Source organism: Panthera onca, chromosome F1 (genome assembly GCF_046562875.1).
Source record: "Panthera onca isolate mPanOnc1 chromosome F1, mPanOnc1 haplotype 2, whole genome shotgun sequence".
Lineage (NCBI taxonomy): Eukaryota > Metazoa > Chordata > Mammalia > Carnivora > Felidae > Panthera > Panthera onca.
Window position 1 is genome coordinate 64,694,264 of NC_138355.1, and position 22,609 is coordinate 64,716,872.

Sequence of the window (22,609 nt, forward strand, 5' to 3'; positions counted from 1 at the left end):
GCCTGGCAGACAACGGAGAAACCTGTCCATCCTACGGCCTCTGAAACCCAAGACACCTGGTTAAAAATTCCCACAGGGGGCACCTGGGTAGCTCAGTCGGTTAAGCATCTGACTTTGGCTCAGGTCATGATCTCGCACTTCATGGGTTTGAGCCCCACGTCAGGCTCTGTGCTGCCAGCTCAGAGCCTGGAGCCTGCTTCGGATTCTGTGTCTCCCCCTCCCTACCCGTTCCCCGCTCATGCTCGCTCGCTCTCTCTCAAAAATAAACATGAAAAAAATTTGTTGTAAGTTTCCACGGGAGGTTATTCTACAAAAGAACTAAATTCTATAACCAGCCCAACTTTTTTTTTTTAAAGAAATATAAAAACTTGTAAAATGCACTCCCATAGATCCTTGCTGAAAAAAACTACTAAAACAAGAAGGAAAATGAGCTGACAAAGAGTGGGAGACAAAAAGCAACATAAGCAACAACAACAGAAAATCAGTGTGACGTAAGAATGTACTGAAAGGGTAAACTTCCATTAACTTACTAATTCATGGATTTTTTTTTAGTATAATTTATTGTCAAGATAGCTAACATACAGTGTATCCAGTGTGTTCTTGGCTTCGGGAGTAGATCCCATGATTCATCACTTACATACAACACCCTGTGCTCATCCCAACAAGTGCCCCCCTCAATGCCCATCACCCATTTTCCCCTCCCCCACCACCTCCCATCAACCCTCAGTTTGTTCTCTATATTTCAGAGTCTCTTATGGTTTGACTCCTTCTCAGTTTGTAACTTTTTTTTCCCTTCCCTTCCCCCGTAGTCTTCTGTTAAATTTCTCAAATTCCACACATGAGTGAGAACATATGGTATCTGTCTTTCTCTGCCTGACTTATTTCACGTAGCATCACACTCTCCAGTTCCATCCACGTTGCTACAAATGGCCAGATTTCATTCTTTCTCATTGCCACGTAGTACTCCATTGTGTATATAAACCACAATTTCTTTATCCATTCATCAGTCAATGGACATTTGGGCTCTTTCCATAATTTGGCTATTGTTCATAGCTCTACTATTAACATGGGGGTACAAGTGCCCCTATGCATCAGCACTCCTGTATCCTTTGGATAAATTCCTAGTAGTGCTATTGCTGGGTCGTAGGGTAATTCTATTTTTAATTTTTTGAGGAACCTCCACACTGTTTTCCAGAGTGGCTGCACCAGTTTGCATTCCCACCAACAGTGCAAGAGGGTTCCCGTTTCTCCACATCCTCGCCAGCATCTGTTGTTTCCTGAGTTGTTAATTTTAGCCACTCTGGCTGGTGTCAGGTGGTATCTCAATGTATTTTGATTTGTATTTCCCTGATGATGAGCGATGTTGAGCATCTTTTCATGTTTTTTTTTTTTTCCTTTAGCTGGAAAATACCAACAGGTGAGAAGGAGGAATGATACCCAAGTAAGGTTTTTGTTTTATTTGGAGGGAGGATAGAGACAATGAGTAATGTTGAGACTGTTAAAATTAATTGACTGTGTATTAAAAATCTATGAGTGGCCATTAAATAATAAAATGTATAATTATCAAATGAGCAAAGCATAATAAAAGGAATCAAGAAACTCTGTCTCAAATAGAAGGTTAGAAAAAAGGAAAGTGTCAATGCAAAATAAGATTGTAAAAGCACATTCAAATATATTATTGATCAAATGGAAAAAAACTATACTTACCAATTATTAAGGGACATAGGTTATCAGATTTGAAACATAAAGAGATATGCTATTTAATTTAAAATAAAGTAATAAAGACCCAGAAATGGCGAACAAAGGCAAGTAGTAACCAAACAAAGGTGAGATAGAAATGTTAATATCAAACAATACAGATTTTAGAGCAAAATTAATTGGGAGAGACAGTGACAGATTTATAAACAGATTGTTTTTTAATTAAAAGGTATAGTGCTAATGATCTGGTGGGCATTTAACAATACAGTTGCATAACATACAAAGCAAATACTATCTTAGTCACTGGAAGAAATCGAAAAATCCATGTTCAATTGGGAAGTATTAAAATATCTCCATCAGGAACTGATAAAGAGACATAATGAGTAAGCATGGAGAAGGTTTGAATAAAAGGGTTAATTATAAGAAAGATGTGTAGAACCTTGTACACCCAATAAAAAGAGCACATATATTTTTCTAAGCGTATGAGGAATATTTACTAAAACTTGACCTATAGGCAACAGATTTTAACAGAATTAAAAATCAAAGACCATATTATCTCAACCTCCATGTAATCAAAGTCCATAATAAAAAATTTTACGTTAAAAATTGTACTTTTAGAAAGTAAAATGCAGTAGGGGGCACCTGGGTGGCTCAGTCGGTTGAGCATCTGACTCTTAATTGTGGCTCAGGCTATGATCTCACAGTCGTGAGATTGAGCCCTGTGTCAGGCTCTTTGCTGAGCAAGGAGCCTGCTTGGGATTCTCTCTCTCCCTCTCTCTGTACCCCTCCTCCAAACTCTCTCTTTCTCTCTCAAAATAAATAAATTTTTTGAAAAAAAGAAAAAAGAAAGAAAGTAGAATACAATAACTAAGAACCCACACTTTTTTTTTTTTAGTAATCCTGGTTAAAATGATAGTATACTTAAAAATATAAAATACTTGAACTAAATAATATATCAACATTGCATAGTGCAACTGAAATAATATTAAAGATCAGACAATTTATGCCTTTGAGTAGAAAAAAAAAACTGAGTGCAATCTAGCCAAGTGTTTAAATTATAAACTAATTTTTAAAACGTACACGATAGGGGTGCCCGGGTGGTCGGTCAAGCATCTGACTCCTGATTTCAGCTCAGGTCACGATCTTGAAGTTCGTGAGTTCAAGCCCTGCGTTAGGCTCTGTGCTGACAGTGCAGAGCCTGCTTGGGATTTTCTCTCTCCCCTCGCTCTCTGCCCCTACCCCACTCGCATGCTCTCTCTCTCTCTCAAAATAAATAAACTTAAAAAAATAAATAAAACATACTCAATAGAACAAACATTTAAAAAATAGAAGATAGGAAACAATAAAGATACAAACACCGAGTAATAAAATAGGAAACAAAAGACATAACAAAAACATAATAAAAATTAGTTGTTTGAAAGGCTAACAGATAGAATAAACTTCTGGAAAGACAGGAAGAGAGGAAAAACAAAGAAACAAAGAATACCAGGGTGGAGAGGCATAAAAACACAAAGTAGAGATTTTCTAAAAATTAAGACGTGGTACAAATAAACTTGGACACCTAGATGAAATGGACAATTTTCCAGAAAAATGCAAATTGCCAAAATTGACCCAAGAAGAAATAGAAGACTAAATTAAATTTGTTGCTGTTAGTAAAACTAAAATGGCAATGTAAAATATACTCTTTCAAAAAACCCGAAGACCAAGTAGCTCTTCAAGTTTTATTTACTACATTTTTACAGAACAGATGTGGACCTCTATCTTTGTATTTATTTTTCTCTGTCTCCTGTGCTAAGAATGGTGTATTAGTCTCTGATGATTAAGGTGTTTCTATCAAACAGAAGGGTGGTTGCTGAGTTTGTTATTTGGTATAAAAAATCTATAATTTTAGCATTTCCATCATGAATTGTGGCTGTTAAGCCTTAAAAAGTATTTTCTATTGCCACGTTTGACACTTTTTGGCTTGAATTCTTTGTATTAGGTCAGAACCACTTCTCCTTCTTTCCTGTTTTCGTACCTCCCTTTAGGCCTTGGTCCTTCTCTTTGTTCTTAACTTTTCTCAATAACTTTGTGTGTTCCTCGACTACAGAATATAGTTGGGTTTTACTTTGTAAGTCTAATGAGAACTTTCCTTTTAATAGGAGATTGACACCCACTCACATTTACTGATACAACTTAAATTTTTGGTCTTAACTCTGTCATGATATTGTATGATGATGTGTGTTTTGTGGCATTTTCTATTTTTCGTTCTCTGTGAAATGTCTATTCTCTGCTCTTTAATCTATCATCTTTCTTTTCATTTTGGTATGTAGAAGGGTTTGCATTTTTGTCCTAATGGTTACCTTTGTATGCATACTGTTCTTGGTGCTTTCATTCCGTTTCTTTATTTCACCTGTTCCTATTTCGCTTACCAGATTTTGTGGGGATCCTTTACCACTGACCCGTTGCCTAGCCAACAGTCAGTGACCCAATTCTACTTTTCTCTTTCGTCTCCTTTCTCCCATTTCCAGTTCCATCATTTGTATAAAGAAGTTTTGCACAGCAATATGGAAAAGCCAATCGGCAAAAGAACAGATTGTTTTAAAACCGAGAATAAACTACAGGAAGAAAACAAGTGTTGCAGCCACAAGTATGAACAGAAGCTCAAATCCACTAGGCATTAGAAAGGTACAAATTAGAATGGTACGGGGTTTTTGTTTGTTTTTTGGTTTTGCCTAGCCAAAAAAAAGGGGGGGGGGGCAAAAAACTAAAGCCTGGCAAATGTCGTATATTGGGGAAAGTGAGAGGAAAATGATGCTTCCGTGCATTCCCTGCTGGGGGTCCAAATTGGTCTGACCGCGTTATAGTTTTGTAGTAGAACATCTACCAATTACACTTTGTAGAATACATTGTAGAGCGACTCCTCCAGGAGACATAGTCAGGAATATTAATTGAAGTCCTTTTGCCAGAAGCAAACACTTGGAAATGACCCAAGTGTTCAATAGTAGGTCTGCAGAGAAATGCAACTACGTACGCATATAATAAATTCTCTCCAGCAATTGTAAGAGATAAACTGGAGGTAGAGCGTGAGCTCCTACTTGCTATGTTAGTATCGATGCTTTTTAACCCTCAACAACTTCATCTTCATTTAAAAGATCAGAGTGGGGGCACCTGGGGCCTCAGTGGGTTGAGCATCTGACTTCATCTAGGGTCACGATCTCTCAGTTCGTGGGATCGAGGTCCGCGTTGGGCTCTGTGCTGACAGCTCGGAGCCTGGAGCCTGCTTCAGATTCTGTGTCTCCCTCTCTCTCTGCCCCTTCCCCGCTCATGCTCTGTCTCTCTGTCAAAAATAAATAAACATTAAAAAAAATTAAAAAAAATAACAACCTGTTGACAGGGCGTACTTCTGGGTGGCAGATTTAAAAATTGAACCAGTATATCAATTAAAAAATTTGTCAGAAAGAAATCAAACAGCTATTACGGGCGCTCTTAGCTGCCCTTAGGGAGAAACTCAGAAGCCAGAAGAGGTGGATCAGTGGGTGGATGTCTGTTGACCGTCCACAGGAGCCCAGAGGTTTCCAGATCAGAGATCCTCCCCACCAAGCACCATCATGGGTTACAAAAGGCATCTCGGGCAGTCAGGGAAGCATCGGACTTCAGTTCAGGTCATGATGTCACAGTTCGTGAGTTCAAGCCCCCACATCAGGCTCTGCGTTGTAAGAACAGAGCCCGCTTCAGATCCTCTGGCTCCCTCTCTTCTCTGCCTCTCCCCTCCCCTGCACACTCTCTGTCTCTCAAAAATAAATAAATGTTTTTTAAAAATTAAAAAAAAAGGCATCTCAATAAATGTGTTATCAATAATAGTTACACAGGAGCACCTGGGTGGCTCAAACCGTTGAGCGTCAGACTCTTGATTTCGGCTCAAGTCAGGATCCCGGGGTCACGGAATCCTGCCCTGGAGAGGGCTCTGTGCTGAGCGTGGAGTCTGCTTAAGATGCTCTCTCTCTCTCTCTCTCTCTTTTTCTCTCTCTCTCTTTTCCCCCCACCCCTCTCCTTCATTCACCCACTCTCTTTCGAAAATAAAAAAAAGATGCATCTCTAAAAAATAATAATCATAATAGTTCAATAGCCAGATGCATGATTTAGTTAAGAAAATGAATCACGGCGGTTCTGTGGGGTAGGCGGGAAAACTTGCCATTATCCCCACTACTTCCGGTTCCGTAGCTAATTCCTCCCTCTGTAGTACCTAGCGCTTTGCGGTCTGTACTCTGTGGCATCCTGCAAAACACACGGATACCTTTTGGAGTTGTTCTCTGAATTCTATTCCCTGCTTCTTTAGTAACCACTCCTAACCACCCCTTTCAGCCTTTTACAAAGACATCGAAACCACTCCGAATGTGACTCCCTGTTTCCCTTTCCCTGTGGTATTATATAGCTTTATATATTTTTCATACATTTACTATCATTTTCAGGGATGTTCAGGAGGGAGAAGAGAAAAACATTGTTTTATTTGTTTTACAAGGAACTCCAAACTTATTTCACATGAGTGTAATGGTTAATTTACACAGGGTCACAGGGCACCCAGATATTTGAGGAAACATGATTCTAGGTGTCTCTGCAGGGTGGTTTCAGAAGAGATTAACATCTGTTTTTTGTTTTTTTAAATTTTTTAATCTTTATTTTTGAGAGAGAGACAGCGCGTGAGCAAGGGAGGAGCAGAGAGAGGGAGACACAGCATTGGAAGCAAGCTCCAGGCTCTGAGCTGGCAGCACAGAGCCCGATGCGGGGCTCAAACCCATGAACCATGAGATCATGACCTGAGCCGAAGTCGGATGCTTAACCGACTGAGCCACCCAGTCGCCCCCGGAAGAGATTAACATTTGAACCAGCCAACCCGTTTGGCCTCCCCAGTGTGGGTGGGTCTCATCCAATCCACTGAAGGCCTGAGTAGAACAAAATAAACCCTAAGGACACGAGAATTCATTCTCTCTGCCTATCTTCGCTGGGCCCTGGGTCTTCTCCACGTCTTCAGATTTGGACTCAGACTGGAAGTCTACCACAGGTTCTCCTTCTCAGGCCTTTGCACTAGGACTGTATGTCACTGGGTCTCCTGGGCCTAAAGCTTGAGGACGGCAGGTCTTGGGACGTCTCAGCCTTCGTAATCACATAAGCCAATTCCTTGCAATAACATACGTGTATATTTATATATGTGTATATATGGCCATGTTTCTCTGCAGAACCCTGACTAATACAATGAGCAGGCTCAGTTGCACGCGCTCAGGATATGCCATCCTTACGGAGTTTTAGAAACAAAAAGGGACTGGCTTCTTATTTATTTCTATTGCGTTTTGCATCTTTTTGTGTTTTGGGTTCCAGCCCACCTTTTAGTATGACTGAGATCGTTTTGATTCTTGAATAGCCCACCCGTTCATCACATGAGTTCCGGATCGGCCAGAAACCTGCTTTGATCTTCAGCCCTGGCTAAGACATCACCCTCCATTGCTCTACATCGCTTGTTTTTCGTATTATGCTCTCCTCGAGGATCCTTAAATAGCAAGCGGTAACTTAAGCTCTTGCCCCAAGGAGTCTCCTCTGCTAGTCTAGATACTCCCAACCTGAGACTCAAGGTCAACAACACTGTTCATAATCTCTAGGACCACTGCGTTCCATCGCGCAGATGAGTTGACCTGCAGGTGTCTGCGCTGCCAGGAAATGGCAGAATCTGGACAGTTGCATTTAGCAGAAGCAATAGCTGTAAATGTTGACATGCCTGATGTTGTGCTAAGTGCTGGGGTTACAAAGGTGAAGGTGACAGGGTTCCTTGCTAATAAAATATATGGTGTAGAGCTGTGGTCCTCAAGCCTTTTTGATTACAAAGTATAGTCAGAAACACAGCTTATCTAACGACCTTGTTCATACACCCACATTGATAATTAAAGCAAAACTTTCAGGAAACAATGTTTAAGTTTCTTCATGCAATGTAGAATGCAATGCATATGTGTCTGTTATAATCTATTTATTTAATTTAGAACGTTAGATCACAATACGCTTATATTGATTTTACAAGCCAACAACGGGCCCTGACCAACAGTGTAAAACAAATGATTTCAGACAACAGGGAACACTGTGAGAATCATCTTGAACTCTAAATGTAGAGCTTTTCTTCCAGATGCTAATGGTGCTGTTTATTTTTAGCTTGGACGCCTGCCCACCCCTCAGGGCATTGTGTTCATTTATCAACCCCCTGGGTCCTGACAGGACGAAACACAAGTACGGTAACTTTTGGTGGAAATAATCCTGGAGTGAAAGGAGGCAGGGAAAGGTTGAAGGGCAAGGGAAGGCAGCCGGGCTCGGGACGGGTAGTGGGGGCTGGGTCCACGGAATTACCTGAAGACGTTATCAAAGTAAAGAATAATCAGAAGACCAACTACAGAATCAGGGGGACTTGGGGGTAACAGCTGGCGGATAGAACGGCGTCGGGTGTTTTATCTCTTATGTCACTAAGCTCGAGGCTCATTTCCTCCCCCACATCTTGTCTGGCTGCCCTTGAGAGCTTGCACATTTTGGCCGTTCCTCCATGGCTCGCTTACGTTGCATTGATGTGATGTTTTGGGGTCTCGAGAGCAGGGGGGGTGCCTTTCTTTGAACCGCTAGCATCCCGCTAAGCGCCTGGCAGCCTGGCACACGGAGATACTCAGGACGCGTCCCCTGGGCTTTTCGAAGTCTCGCCTTCTGCACCGTGACTCGGAGTTGGGCGAACTGCTCTCCAGGGCCCTTGCAGTCCGAACAGGCTATGATTTGGGCAGATCTGGGGTGGCCCCTGGCACTCTGCTCCGCGGTGGGCTCACATTCACGTGTTAAAACCTGAATGACCAGTGCACCGGGGAGGCCCCTGCTGGAGCAGCCGGAGGCTAACGCTGCAGAGACGGGATTCCAGCCTCCTCCTCCAACGGCTGTGCCCCAGCCAGCGATTTCCTCTGAGGTCTGGATTGGTCCAGGGAGCAGCAGAGGGCTGGCAAAGAGCCTCTATATATTTCTCGGAGGGAAAGGCAGTCCCAGACAGTTAAGGAGTTCTCAAAGACTCGCTCTGCTGTGCAGAATCGCGTGTTCAAAACCGAGACGCTGAGCCGCTTGCCACAATGTGCAAAGGACTCGCGGCTTTGCCCCATTCGTGCCTGGAAAGGTGAGAACCAAGTTATTTTGGCTTAAGAGATGGAGATACGGAGAATCTTTGCGCAGGGGTGGATATCCAGAGGCGATAGAGAGTTGTTGTTTGTGCGGAAACAGGTGTGGGATTACAGATTTGGGCTCGCCTCCTCTCTGCTAACAGTAACAGCACAGAGGCTTGTAAGATCTGAGCAATAGGAGACAGAGGCACCATGGGGTATTTCGTGCATCATTTAAGATCTCGAACTTCATTTCCTCCAAGGAGATGCCTCGTCCATAGGGTGCTTGCTCAGAGTCAGAAGTGTATGGTTAAGAGCAAGAAATACAATATCGAATCGCCTGTGTTTGAATCCCGGTCCTACTGTTTTGTGGGGTCGGGCAGTTTATTTACTCTCCGTATCTCAGCTTCCTTCTCTGAAATGGAGATGCCAGTAACCTACCTCGGGGGCTGCTTATGAGGATCGAATGAGTTACTGTATATTAAACCCTCAGCCCACTCCTTGGCACCTAGGAGAACTGTGTAAATGTTAACCTTCATTGATTAATGTGCGTGGACTGAGAGAGAGGCAGGTGTGCCAGGAGGAAGAGAGGATTTCTCATTGGGCTGTGTATCTTGATCCCACTGGATAAAATTAGCCGGAATCCTGGCGAGAAGAAGGCGGTTGGGACACAGAGGTTATTTATTAGCTAGCCTTCCTTTTTAGATAAATGGGAAAATACCTTTGAGGTTCTCTGGTTATCCTTAAGGTAGACAATATTCTGGAGGGAACCCTAAGCATCTGGGCCAAGTAAATAGAAGAAAACAAATATCGGACTTGTTAGAAAAGTTAACCCAACAACCCTACCTGACGCACAGAAGTAGGGATGTGTATTTTCCTCTTATTTCTTAAGCATGGATTTGATCACATTTGGTGCGAGGCTTCATTATTTAAAGGAAATAAAGTGATCTGTGTGCAACTTAACTCCATCTCTAAAGGCTCTGGCAGTGTTTGCCTAAGAAGGTTGTGTTCCATGGGCTATTTATGATTTCTCTCGTCTCTTACAAGCTCAGGTCTGACCCCTATTACTGTTTTATATCTGATTCATGATCAACCTTAATATTGAATCCCTTTTTGTATCTTTGAGTGCACAGTGACATCCTATGCTCCAGGATGTAACTAATGTGCACGTGGGATACTTGAGGGTGGCCAAGGAGCAAGCATGTTTTCCTGGATTGCCTGAACCTTTTCATTCACTGGCATGTGGTAGAATCTTCGAATTGTGTCCTACTCATTCTTGTTTTTTGTGGTCCATTTCCATTGCAAATAGAGTCTGATTTCCAAGGACAATGCTGAGAGGAGTTTTTAGAGGAATGGGATTGTGCAACTGTTAGCACACGTTCGTGGAAAGAGTCTGAGACTATTGGGGCACCTGGGTGGCTCAGTCGGTTAAGCGTCCGACTTCAGCTCAGGTCACGATCTTGCGGTCCATGGGTTCGAGCCCCGCGTCGGGCTCTGTGCTGACAGCTCAGAGCCTGGAGCCTGTTTCAGATTCTGTGTGTAGCTCTCTCTCTCTGACCCTCCCCGGCTCATGCTCTGTCTCTCTCTCTCTCTCTCTCTCTCAAAAATAAATAAATGTCAAAAAAAAAAAAAAAAAAAAAAGAGCCTGAGACTATCTATTCTAAGGGAAGCTTATTGCTTGAATGAATGCATCCAAACCCATCACCTTTGCTCTCCTCTCTGTCTCTCACCTCCTTCTTCACCAGATGCCCACCCCCCCCCCATTTCTCTCCACATTACAAGAGGAACGTGGGTAGGTCTCAATGCTTAGATAAAGATATCTGAAGACTCATACATAAGAAATTAGGACAACATACATGCATACAAAACTAATCTGTTTATAACACAAAGCTCTGCTGAAGAGTGAAATTGCACCTTTCAGTTGCTTTGGAAATAAAATTCAGTTTACCAAAACCAGATTAGCGTGTTGTGATTTATCCTGGTGGAAAGAGGACCGGTGAAGGAGTTAGGAGCAGATTCAGTCTTGTCATTATCTACATTTGCACCCATGAGCAAGTTCTTTCACTGCCCCGGGATTCTATCTTCTTATTGAATCAAGGAGACTTGGATTTGCCATTCTCTAACATCCTTTTCCATTCAAACATAGTTTCAGTATGTTCAAAGCACAGTTGAATTCTGTGGCTAGCAAGAGATGCAATTAAAGGGAAATTTATCAAATTGATTTCTCTCTAAACATTTGGGAGCCGAAAAGACTCAATTAATGAAAAATCATCAAGAACCGAACCCTGTGCTGAAATCATGGCTGTGGCAGAAACAACCTGCTCATAAGAAAGCAAACTTTACTTCGTGTACCGGGAGATTTAATCCCAGAACATATTTCTTTTTTCAACGTGGAGGGAAGCATTAAACCAGAGTCAACTTTTACATAATGATAGAAGCTATTCTTTCTTTCTTTAGATCTTTAAGATCACTGCTTATTAAAGCTCAAAGTTGACCTCACGTATTTTTATATATTTAACGAGACCAGTGGGGCACCTGGGTGGCTCAGTAGGTTAAGCGTCCGACTTCGGCTCAGGTCATGATCTCACAGCTTGTGAGTTGGAGCCCCGCATCAGGCTCCATGCTGGCCATGCACACGTTGTTTCTGTCTCTCCCTCCCCGTCCCCTGCTCCCACTCTCTTTCTCTGTCAAAATAAATAAACTTAAAAAAAAAATTAAAAAATAAATATGGCTCTTTGGAAGAAGACAAAAATATTCTAAAATGAAAAGTGTTATGATGATTCCCAAAAAGTTGTTAGTGTAATATAAGCAGCTGGTGTGATTGTTATAATCGTTCTCCCTCAGTGCTGACTAGTCCTGTCACCACGTTCACGGTTCACACCAACCCAAGAGGGGAGGAAACAAATAATGAAGACTTGGCTTCTGACAGAGAGTTTTCCCTGGGATATTAATGAAGTGTCATGAACTCCTTACCTCTGCCAGCGTCTGCTGTAGATCTGATTTCTTTTTTTTTTTCTTTTTGTCTTTTTTTAATGTTTATATTTGAGAGAGAGACAGAGAGACTGAGAGACTGAGTGCAGGCAGGGGAGGGGCAGAGAGAGAGAGGGAGACACAGAATCCAAAGCAGGCACTAGGCTCCGAGCCATCAGCACAGAGGCCGATGCGGGGCTCAAACTCACGAAACGGGAGATCGTGACCCGAGCTGAAGTTAGACGCTTGACCAACTGAGCCACCTGGGCGCCCCTGATTTCTGTTTAAGGTGGTGAAAATATTTTCAATCCACAGTTCACAGGGAAGCTTCTGGTCATCTCCAGTTTGTGGGAATTTCAGGAGCTGTGCAGGGTTAATAACAAAGGTGATATTTTGGTACTTTTTGTTTATATTTATTTTTACTACACATTCCATTTTTTCCTCCTCTTTGATTTATATGGGTCTAGGTGTGGATAATTTAGAATAGAAAGGCATCTAATAAGCAGGGCCATTAATCAACTAATCTTTTAAGGTTGTCAAGCCATGTGGAAACACCTTGCTGAGTGGGCCAAGGCTCCTGGGTCTGCAGGATTAAGTAAACTCAGGTTTTTCAAAGGCATGAACACACCCTTGGGCCAACGGTGGAAAGAACACTGTAGCAGTGAAATTCAACAAGTCATAGCTCAGTCAGAACCAGTAAGAGATCACCAAAGAAGCCTACAGAGATAGGGGTGGAGCCTCCAGTTAACATTAGGATCATGCTTTCTGCAAATAAGTATGAATTTGAACCCTGTTGTAGCTCATCGTCTTGTGATATAATCGCCAATATCAATCGCCAATTGAAACACTATAATGTTAAGGAAGTAAATGAACTAAATTGTTCATAAATTTCAATAAACTAAATAGTTCAATAAAGTTGAGGGGTGGGGAATCACTAAGAATAACTTTGTTTTGATTCTTATTGATGCCACAGTATTGATCAGTTCTCTGGATTGCCTTTCAAACCTCCATACTTGCCTTAGGCGTAAGGACACAGGACCCAGACCCTGCTCTCAAGGAAACTGCAGCCCAGTTAGGGAAATAAACAAGAAAGCGTATGGAAATTAGCTGAGATCCACTATGAAGGAGTAACTGCACGGAGTTTCCCTGACCCCCAAAAGCTCTCTGAGCACCCCCCTCCCGCTTCCCCCCCAACGCCACAACAGCTTTCGGTGGTCAGGGAAAATTTGCAGGAAGTTGCCAGAAACGATACTTAGGCCAGGCTCATGAACTGAGTCTCAGGAAGGAGTTAGCCAGGCCTATATGGGAAGAGCCCAGAGGAAGAAGGTGTTCCAAGGCCATCTGCGGAACCTACCTGGGCAAAGTCAAGGAGGGGAGAGGGCCCAGGGAGTGTGACTGCTGTTCGGACTCCTTTGTACTCTTGGTGTTATCCCCCTGAGACAAGCACAGAGGGAACTTTGAATTTCTAATCAGTTACCCTCCTGTGCAGCATGCCCTTTTTTACTGTCTCCTGGGGACCTGTCAATTTCCCATCCCCTCCTGTCTGTGAAGATTGAAGAGATCTGCTCAGAGGAAAGATATCCCCACCACTTTGCCTAAAGAGTTTATTTACTAAAAAAGACAATCTGCCCTTGGCATATAATAGGTACTTAATAAATATTTTTGTCTAGAGAACGCATGAATAAATTTACAAGTGGAGACAGACTTGCTCCCAGGGTGGCCTGGTGTTTCCTCTTCTTCCAAAGGGATCGGGAAGAACAACAGTGATATTCGGGGGCTTCCAGGGGACAGAGTGTGCATGTTCCAAAACAAAGAGGGATTTCCGGGGTGGCGAGGATGGCAGGGAGTGGGAGGGGAGGAGTAGGAGAGGGAAGAGGGTGGGGAGGAGACTCCCTCCAGCGTTTCTGCAACTTCCATAGGAAAACTGTCTTAAAGAGGTGAGTGTTCTTGTTTCTAGTGAGGGTAGGTGCAGCTGTTGGTGAAGCTTCTAACATCCTATAACTTCAGCTCTTTCTCGAGCAGTTACTACGCCAGCTTTTCTGATGAAAAGCTTCCTTCCCTAAAGGAGGCACCTCTTCCTCGTCTTTCGGTCAGCCTGGCCTATGTTGAAACACCAGACATCAACTCAAAACACGCTTGGATCCCAGAACCTTCAGTGTGGAAGGATCCTTGAAAGGTCATCTAATTTTTCCGGGGCACCTGGGTGGCTCGGCTGGTTGAGCATTCAACATCAGCTCAGGTCATGATCTCACAGTTTGTGGGTTCGAGCTCCGCGTTGGGCTCTGTGCTGACAGCTCGGAGCCTGGAGCCTGCTTCGGATTCTGCGTCTCCCTGTCTCTCTGCCCCTCTCCTGCTCGTGCTCTGTCTCTCTTTCTTAAAAGTAAACAAACATTAACAAATTTTTAAAAATTATCTAGTTTTTCCTTCTTTCGCAAACACCACCCACTGTTATGGGATAGCTGATATCTAGGGATGGGGTTAATGTTTCTGCGGCTCTCTGTTCATGGCTTTTGTCTGTCCTGCTGGCCAGAAAGCAAAGGAACTAAACTTTAATTAGTTCCGTCAGAATCAATCCTTAGTAACAGGAACCAGACTCTGGCTGGAGGCCAGAAGATAGCAGGTTCCTATCTCTTTCTTTAAAGTTCCAATCAGTTCGCAGATAACATTGAGCCTGCACTGTATTTTAAAGGCTGAGTCACCCAGAGGATAAAGACAGTGAAAGCCTGTTTTTGACTGCCTGAGATTACACATTTTAGGAATGCTGAAAAAAAAACCAGAGTCAAGTAAACCCAGAGAAGGACACAAGCTCACAGTCTGTTCCCTGCCTCCTCATCAGTGGTGAGGTGGAGTAAAATGAACACCGCGCTCGTAACTCTACCTCTGTTATTTCCTAGCTGTGTGAACCCGAGAAAGTCGCTAAACCTCTCCGAGCTTCATTTCCTCATCTGTAAATGAGGATACTTTCCTTGTTGGGGAGAGATGCTATAACCCCTATGAAAGACTTCATTGCCTTCCATCCTTCTTTCCCTCTTCGTGGGTGATCGGGAGTTAAGTCTCAATTATGGGCCAAGGCTTTTGACAAAACTTATTGACTTTCATCCTTCCTCATCATAATCTCACCTCTTTTTTGTTTTAATAGTAAAGACGAATTTGTCAGCTAGTACAGTATTTTTACCATTTCATCTACAACTCCTTCAGCAGGTGTCTCCTTTAAGAACAGATCGACTCTCCACAGAACATTAAAAGACATTAAAAACCAGGACCATACTTAAACATGAACAACTCTTGAATATTTGTAAATATCCAGGAAGCATCCAAATATCCTCAAGGGTCTTTTTGCAGTTGGGTTGTGTGAATCGGGATCAAACAAAGATCATACTTTTGTATCGCTATTACTGAATTATATTATTATGTGGATAAGCACTAGCCATGGATCTAGTGTTCTTTCTACAATTAACCAGGCTCAGTTATGTAAAAGCACTTCTCACAGAAGCACCTAGAGACTGAGAGGCCAGCGCTTTTATCTGGTGGAGAGACATTAGCAATTGTTGGGGGAGCTGGTGGGGATTAATGTTTTATTTTTGAGAGAGAGAGAGAGAGAGAGAGCGCGCGCACGAGCATGAGCAGAGGAGGGGCAGAGAGAAGGGAGGGACAGAGGATCCAAAATGGGATCCGAGCTAAAGGCAGTGAGCCCGGTGTGGGGCTGGAACTCACAAACCATGAGATCGTGTCCTGAGCTGAAGTCCGACGTCAACCGACTGAGCCACCGAGGCGCCCCAGAAATCTTATTTTGAAGCGATCTGACAGAGCAGGTGTGGCGAGGTGGGGTGCACGGTTCACAAACAACGTTGACGTGAGGGGTTTGTCCTGTCCCTTCACGGACTGCAGAAACCTTGTCACAGAGCCTGCCGGGCTCAGATCACGTTAACTAAGCGCCTACTGCACGCAGCTCAACATGCCAAGACCTGGAAGCTAGATCCTTTTTCTACTCTTTTACTTGTCAGTTGCGGGGGGTGGGGGGCGGGGTGAGGAGCCCTCTCCCCCATGGTTTGCTCTAGTAGCTCACGTGCAGTTGCCCCAAGATGGAACAGATACCCCTAAATCTCCCCCCAGGCACGGATGACACATAAACCCCAGGCTCACACGTTGGGATGGATTGAGAGACCCTTACCTCACTCCTTAGTCATAGGAGTCATAGGAATAGGCTTCCTGTCTTTTACTTCTCTTTTTCTTGCAATTATTTGTGGAACACAAGAATTTTTAGATGCACGTGCAAAAGGCTCTACACCTCACGGAGAGGGTACTGGGTGGGGAATACAGGGGTCCTGAGCTGTAACCTTCACTTCTAATAAGTAGCAGAGGGTGAGTTATGAGGCAGGTGCCTCTTGGAATGGTGATGAGGCAATTAACATGACCCTCTTCCTTTCTTCCAGCTTTATCACTTTGTTGTGCTTAATTTGGACACCATGTATTTTGAGGAAAGAGTGTACTTTTATTCTAATTTTGCATCTCCTCCCAAGTCCTGCAGGAAGGCCAGGGAAGTAACTTTGGGATGTAGCTTGAAAGCAGCAATCAATTAAAATGTGCAGTTTTCTTCCACCCACTTTGGATCTCAATGGACTAAATTAAGAACCCCATATTTCTTAAAAATACTCGTGACACATCCAGAATAAACTTTCGGTTTGTGAAAAATCTGTATTTATGTGCAGTGGAATGTGATTCTTTTATTTTGGTGAATTCCATGAAAGGAAAAGATGGTTTCAGTCTCTTGTCAGATCCAGGGGTAATGTAGGTTCAAAGGTCATGGATTCTAACAGTCTGTGATTTCGGTACTTTGTTTACAGCTAACCTAAGGACTGTAAGCTCCCGGAGGGCAGGGAGGGGAATGTGATATGAAGTCACAGACCCACCTGGCCTTGGGGGTGTGGTTCCATCAATTGCTTTCACACAGTGCCATGTTTTTCTCCAGTCAGTGGAAAGAGTGGCCCTACCCATGCCCTTCCAAATGCCGCCCGGAGTAAGACTCACCCTTTGCCTTAACAGTGGAATAGTTTCCATCCTTGAGGCTAGCACGAGAAGGGTTGAATCGGGATTTCTAGGCCTTTATATCTGTAACCAGTTCTCATCTACCAGCTGAGTAGATCCTGGAGTCCTCACAGTTCTTGGGGACTGCTTTGGACCCCAAGAATCCACGCCAGGCATACAGTGCACGATGGCTGCAATTTCTGCCTCCATGAGGACATACAGCTTGCCTCTACCCCAGGCATTAGAAATTGGGTCTTTCCTGGAAAATCTGAAGGTGCAGTCAACCTAATCATAGGATGCCTGTGTCATCAGCACAGCTGATGCACATGGGACTGGGTTTATTGGCTCTGACCAGAGGGCTCCTGGAAAGCTCGGACAGGCTGTTTCTTTGCAAAGCATTCTATCCAGTTCCCAGGTCAGGATAAAAGAACTTGGCCTGACATTCTTTTTTTTCTCCTTCAACAAGGAAATAGTGCAGGGTTGAAAGGATTCAGCCAAGCAGTCTCTAAATGCTTTGGGCAGTCAATATCTGATCATCCCAATGGCTCCCTGAATAGTAAAAGAGGCCAAGGCCATCGGTCTATATTCTACCCGCTCTTCTCTCTCCTATCGGACTGCTTCCCGGGACACTTCTCAAACGACACCTAGCCCGTCTGGACAGAATCTCACTCAGATCCTCAGACTCTGCCTTCCAGAAAGATGTTGGAACCACCACACTCAAATCAGATGAGGAGACGCAGCATGAAGTAAAATACTTGAAAAATGTAAAGTGCTCTCTCCTCTGTAAGTGCTTATTATTGGCAGCAAAGTGGAGCTGTTTTGGTCAAGCTGCTACTTTTTGACATCTTCTTGTGCAGAACATCTGTTTTGGGAGGAGGCCCTTGTCTGTGGGGATTCGGGAAGGTTGGAAAGGATCAAGATGTTCCACTAACAAAGTCATTTGTTGTGTTTGGCAACATATTTGAAGTGACAGTTAACAAGAGATACCTGAGTCAAGACTGTGGGACCGAATGACCTATGCACTTTGGGACAAGGTCAACAGTGCAGGTCACACTGAAGACTTTCTCCAAAGAGCCCACCGTCTAAGACCTGGTGCTGGTGCTTTCGGAATGACAAGCTTCCAGAGGCTTAGACTTCATTTCCCAATCCCCCTAATCTAAAAACACATATGTCAACTTGAACATGCACATTTATACATGTGCACCTGTGCGTGCACGCGCACACACACACACACACACCCCTCTGATATTTTGTACAACTTGGCAAAAAGACGGATTGTTTGTTGAAATCAGAGATCCACGCAGACAAATCGAAAGCAAAGCTGTTCGCCGAGATGGGTGTAGATTGATGGAGATTTTTTCCTTTTCCAGCAAACATGTCTCCTACCCTCATAGTTAGCGTTTACACTTCCTCCTTTAGCTGGCAGTAGTGAAGGGAAAACCTCTGTAAGTTGGGATTTTCTCCAAATTCTCAACTGAGGGTTCGAAAGCCTTTAGATTTTTTTTTTTTGAATTGCCCCCCAACTTTTATTTTCCAGATTCACTGAGAATAGCTGAACCTTTGTCTCTCTTCCTGAGCCACACAGGGCCCTTCGTAATTAAGCCAGAATGAGTCCCAAAGGCTGGAAGGGTAGGGAGGGAAGGAATCTGTGACTTTCGTCGGCCACTCATAGAACACGTTTTATTAAATGCATACTGGCTTAAGAGCAAGAAAAAGGCAAGAATAGCAGAGACAACGGATGGTTATGACCGTCTAGAAATGAGCGCCTTGTACAATCTTCATTGCTCAGATGCACGCAGTAAAGCCAAGTGCCCAGAATTGATGGATTCTGCTCCTTGAGGGGAGTGTGGTATGTTTTTCTCTCTCCTCTATTACCACCAACTCAGAATCAGAGACTGAGAATAGGAGCAGAGTCACAGACAAACCCCTTCTATTATAGATGAGAAGACAGGTCCAGACCTTTTGATGACCTGTCCAAGGTCACAGAGCTGGTTGGAGTTGGAACTAATTCAAGGTCTGCAGCTTGACTTTTCACCTTTGTTTTATCTGTTGGACTTTATGAGTTTTGTACGCCTCCACTTTTAAAATACTTCTTCTTCCCTAGACACCATCCTTCAAAAGATTTTGGCTACCAAATAAACTGTCGTCTTTAAGAAAAAAAAAAAACGTGTCTCCCCATTTCAACTTGCCAGTTGCATACGGCTGCCAGCGAGAATGACCAAACAGGACAAGTCAGGCTTATCACATAGTGATTAAGGGCCCAGGGCCTGTAAGGAGATTGAGTTTGACTCCTACCATTGTCGTTGATCGGGTGATTTTGGACAAGCTTCTCTGTAACTCAGTTTTCTCATCTGTAAGGTGGCGATAATATCGATACTTCCTTCACGGGGTTGTTACAAGCGCTAGGCAAGGTTATGCATTAGATGCGTTGAGTCAGACCATTTAATTAGTGGACATACACGTGCTTTGTCTTAGTGTGCGATTTTTCTTAGTCACCTACACGTTGGGAAAGCTTTGCCGCCAAGTATCAGGATGGGGCTACAACAGAGAACCGCGAAGCATCCAAAGTTAAATGAGACAACTCCCCGTGCCAGTTCCCCTTCTCCGTCTGTGCCTCTTTCGTTGCATTGCAGAATGTTCTGGCATCTTCAGTGAACATTTCTCAGGCCATATCTCAAGGGTTTAACTAGATACTCGACCATTTAGAAGACACTGTCCTTCCCATCTACTTTCTGTGGCATGGCCCTAGCCCCTCTCTGGCCCTGCTTCCTCGGGTCTTTTGTCCCTTGTTGTGTTTTGTATCTGACGGTCTCCTATCAGCCGTGACTTGCATTTGCGATACCTGAAATGACAGGTGCATTTGTCTAAGATCCCTTGTGCCTTCTGTCTAGAGGAGGGTGCTCAGCCCAGGGGCGCCCACTTTGCCTCTCGCTGGTGACCATCTGCTCGGTTCCTGGACCTTGTGTCTATCCTGATCCCAGATCTCTAACTTAGTCACTCCCGTCCAGTCCCAGCAACCACACAATGTGGGGCATCCCATTCTTCGGTTCCCGGTGTGTGGGCACCACAAGGCAGACTGCGTGGCTCCCTGAAGGAAAATGAAGGAGCGCCATAAGCACGCTGGAGAGAAGTTTCCAGCATCGCGACCCCGCAACGCACCCTATACGCTTCGAAAGCTTCTTTGGAATTTTTGGAAAACGTCTTAGAAAGGTGAGGACGTCTGTAGTAAACTTGGGGAAGGATCCCTGGGGAGCTGGAGGAAGCACAGGAAGTGAGTACCTGTTTGGGGACGCAAAGCAATACTGTCACAGGGTCTGTCACAGACCCCCTATCACAGACCCCCTATCACACAGGGTCACAGCCAAATCATCCACCTCCGCCCCCCCCCCAACCATCAACCCCTTGGGGAGACTTTCTCTGTTTCTCCCTCAGGGGGAAGGTAGCCCTCCAGCCTCTGAGCTCTCACGGAACTTTCGCATCTTCCTTGTGGCTCATGCCACTTTTTCCCCCACTTTTGGGTATTTAACAGCACCTACTTTAATTCTTAACCCTGGAAGGGAGGTGTTATCAACATCACTGTTTTACCAATAAAGAGGCATGGTAATTTAGGTGTCGGGCCCAAGGGCAGACAATACACTCTGCATGCGTGAGTCCCAACGTGCTAATTTCACATCTAGAGCTTATGCCAGCTTATCACAGCTGCATCCTATAGACACATCTGCTCCATCAGATGAAAGGTGAGGGACAATCTCTTAGCAAATGCGTGGAACATTCCCCTGTGCTCTAGTACAGTGCCCGACAGACTGGGGTTAACTCTATTAGAGTCTGAGAAGTGAATGAATATAGAAACGAACGTGGGAATCCATGAGCAGACCATTCCTGAAAACAGAAATCTTGAGAAGATTAAGGGGCTGTTAGCAGGATGTTGGCGGCAGGAGAGAAGAAATGGCGTGAAATCAAATTCCGGGCCTCAGACAAAGAAATAGTCCTGTTCCTCACAGTTATGTTATTATTTTGCTCAACAAACCCTCCTAATAATTTGCCAAAGATAAATGTTAACCAACTGGTTTTGATTATTTGAGGTAATGCATTTGGATCCAATACATAAATTCACGGGGAGAAGACACGTTACATTGTGGGAACCATAATTTTATTAAGTGATGTGACACATGTTACTGTTGAGTAAGGTCTCAATAAATAGAATTTCACTCTGTTTCCTTTCTTCCTTCTTCAATATTCTTTATGACTCATCTTATGTCCTTCTTTTGTAATATATAAAACAAGTTAAATAAGGCAGGGGCCATGGGCAACTAGAAACTTTCAGTCTGTAAAGTCCCTTAAATTATAAAAGTTTAAAGCAGAATGGCACGGAGATGTTCGAAGGCTACGGCTCACGCTAGTGTTCAGAGAAGCTCTCGCGGGAAGGTCGTTGGCCCCTCTACTTGGGGAATTAAAATAAACCGTAAATTTCTGTCGTCCTCAACTTGAAGACAATGTTCCCACTCCTTATTATCTGGCTTCCCAACTGAATTACCAAAAGTCCAGAAATCCTGCCAACAATATTTCGAATAAGGCAGGGAATTGAAGGTCAAAGGGAAATAATCTGCTTCTATCTTGTCTGTCTCGTCCCCCCACGGCCTCTTTCATCACCCCCAATAACCTGCTCCGCATGATGGATGTGTCAGGCACAGGCCATGAAAGCATGGGAAATGTCTCAATTTCCACGGGAACCCTTGGTACGGATATAGCCAGCGCTTGGGAAAAACAATATATTTTTTTTGATGCGTATTTATTTTTGAGAGACAGAGAGAGACACAGACTGCGAGCAGGGGAGGGGCAGAGAGAGAGAGAGGGAGACACAGAATCCAAAGCAGGCCCCGGGCTCTGAGCCATCAGCACAGAGCCCGGTGCAGGGCTCGAACCCACGAACCGTGAGATCATGACCTGAGCTGAAGTCGGACGCTTAACCGACTGAGCCACCCAGGCGCCCCTCTTCCATTTTTAAATAGCACAAGGGAGGTGATATTGCCACGTAGCTCGGAGCCTCACCAGGCAGCAGCAGACGTCTCTGGATTGGCTTTCCTTGTTACCCCATAGAAGTGTCCTCCAGCTGTGTGCCTTTGCTGTACCCTCAGAATTAGCTGCACTATTCCAAGGTAGAAGCCTTCTGAAAAGGGGCTTATCTGGCATGTTAGTCACCCAGATCTTTGTTGAACATATTTTATTCTGTTCCATTCCATTCCATTCATCCATCCATTCAATAAACATTTAGTAACATGTGCAAGATGCTGTGATAGAGATAGGAGGGCAAATATAATTAGGCGGCAATAAGAATAGGTAACACTTACAGAATATTTGCTACGCTCCAAGTGCTATTCTAAACATTTCAACGCATTAATTTATTTAGCTTCGTATCATAGATATGAGATTGAGGCTATATTATCACCATTTTACATAGAAAAATGGAGGCTCAGAAATTAAGCAACTTGCCCAAAGTCACCCCGCTGGTGAGAAAGAGTTGGAACATAAACCCAAGCAACGTGGGCTTGTGCGCTTAGGAGGTAAAGCAACTTTAAAGTACTTAGTTGATTTCAAGGTGCTCTGGGAGACCAAGGACGCAAGAAACCGGCTCACCCGCAAGAAACCGGCTATCTCGCCGGAAGTACATACATATGGAGCTGAGATGTACATTCGTGAGGGACTAGAGTAATTGAGTGAAAATGGGCCGCCTGCAACTTTGCAGAAAACAATGTGTTCTGGGGTGCCTGGGT

At 44.0% G+C, this 22,609-nt stretch overlaps 1 protein-coding gene across 1 annotated transcript in view; it reads left to right on the plus strand.

Annotated features, from left to right (window-relative positions):
- Positions 1–8,712: 8,712 nt before the first annotated feature.
- Positions 8,713–22,609, plus strand: part of RGS5 (regulator of G protein signaling 5) — a 50,438-nt gene continuing 36,541 nt past the window's right edge. Inside the window, exon 1 of the mRNA XM_060644467.3 lies at positions 8,713–8,860. Within this exon, the coding sequence (XP_060500450.1) occupies positions 8,817–8,860 (44 nt within the window). The 5' untranslated portion in view covers positions 8,713–8,816. The remainder of the gene's footprint in view (positions 8,861–22,609) is intronic.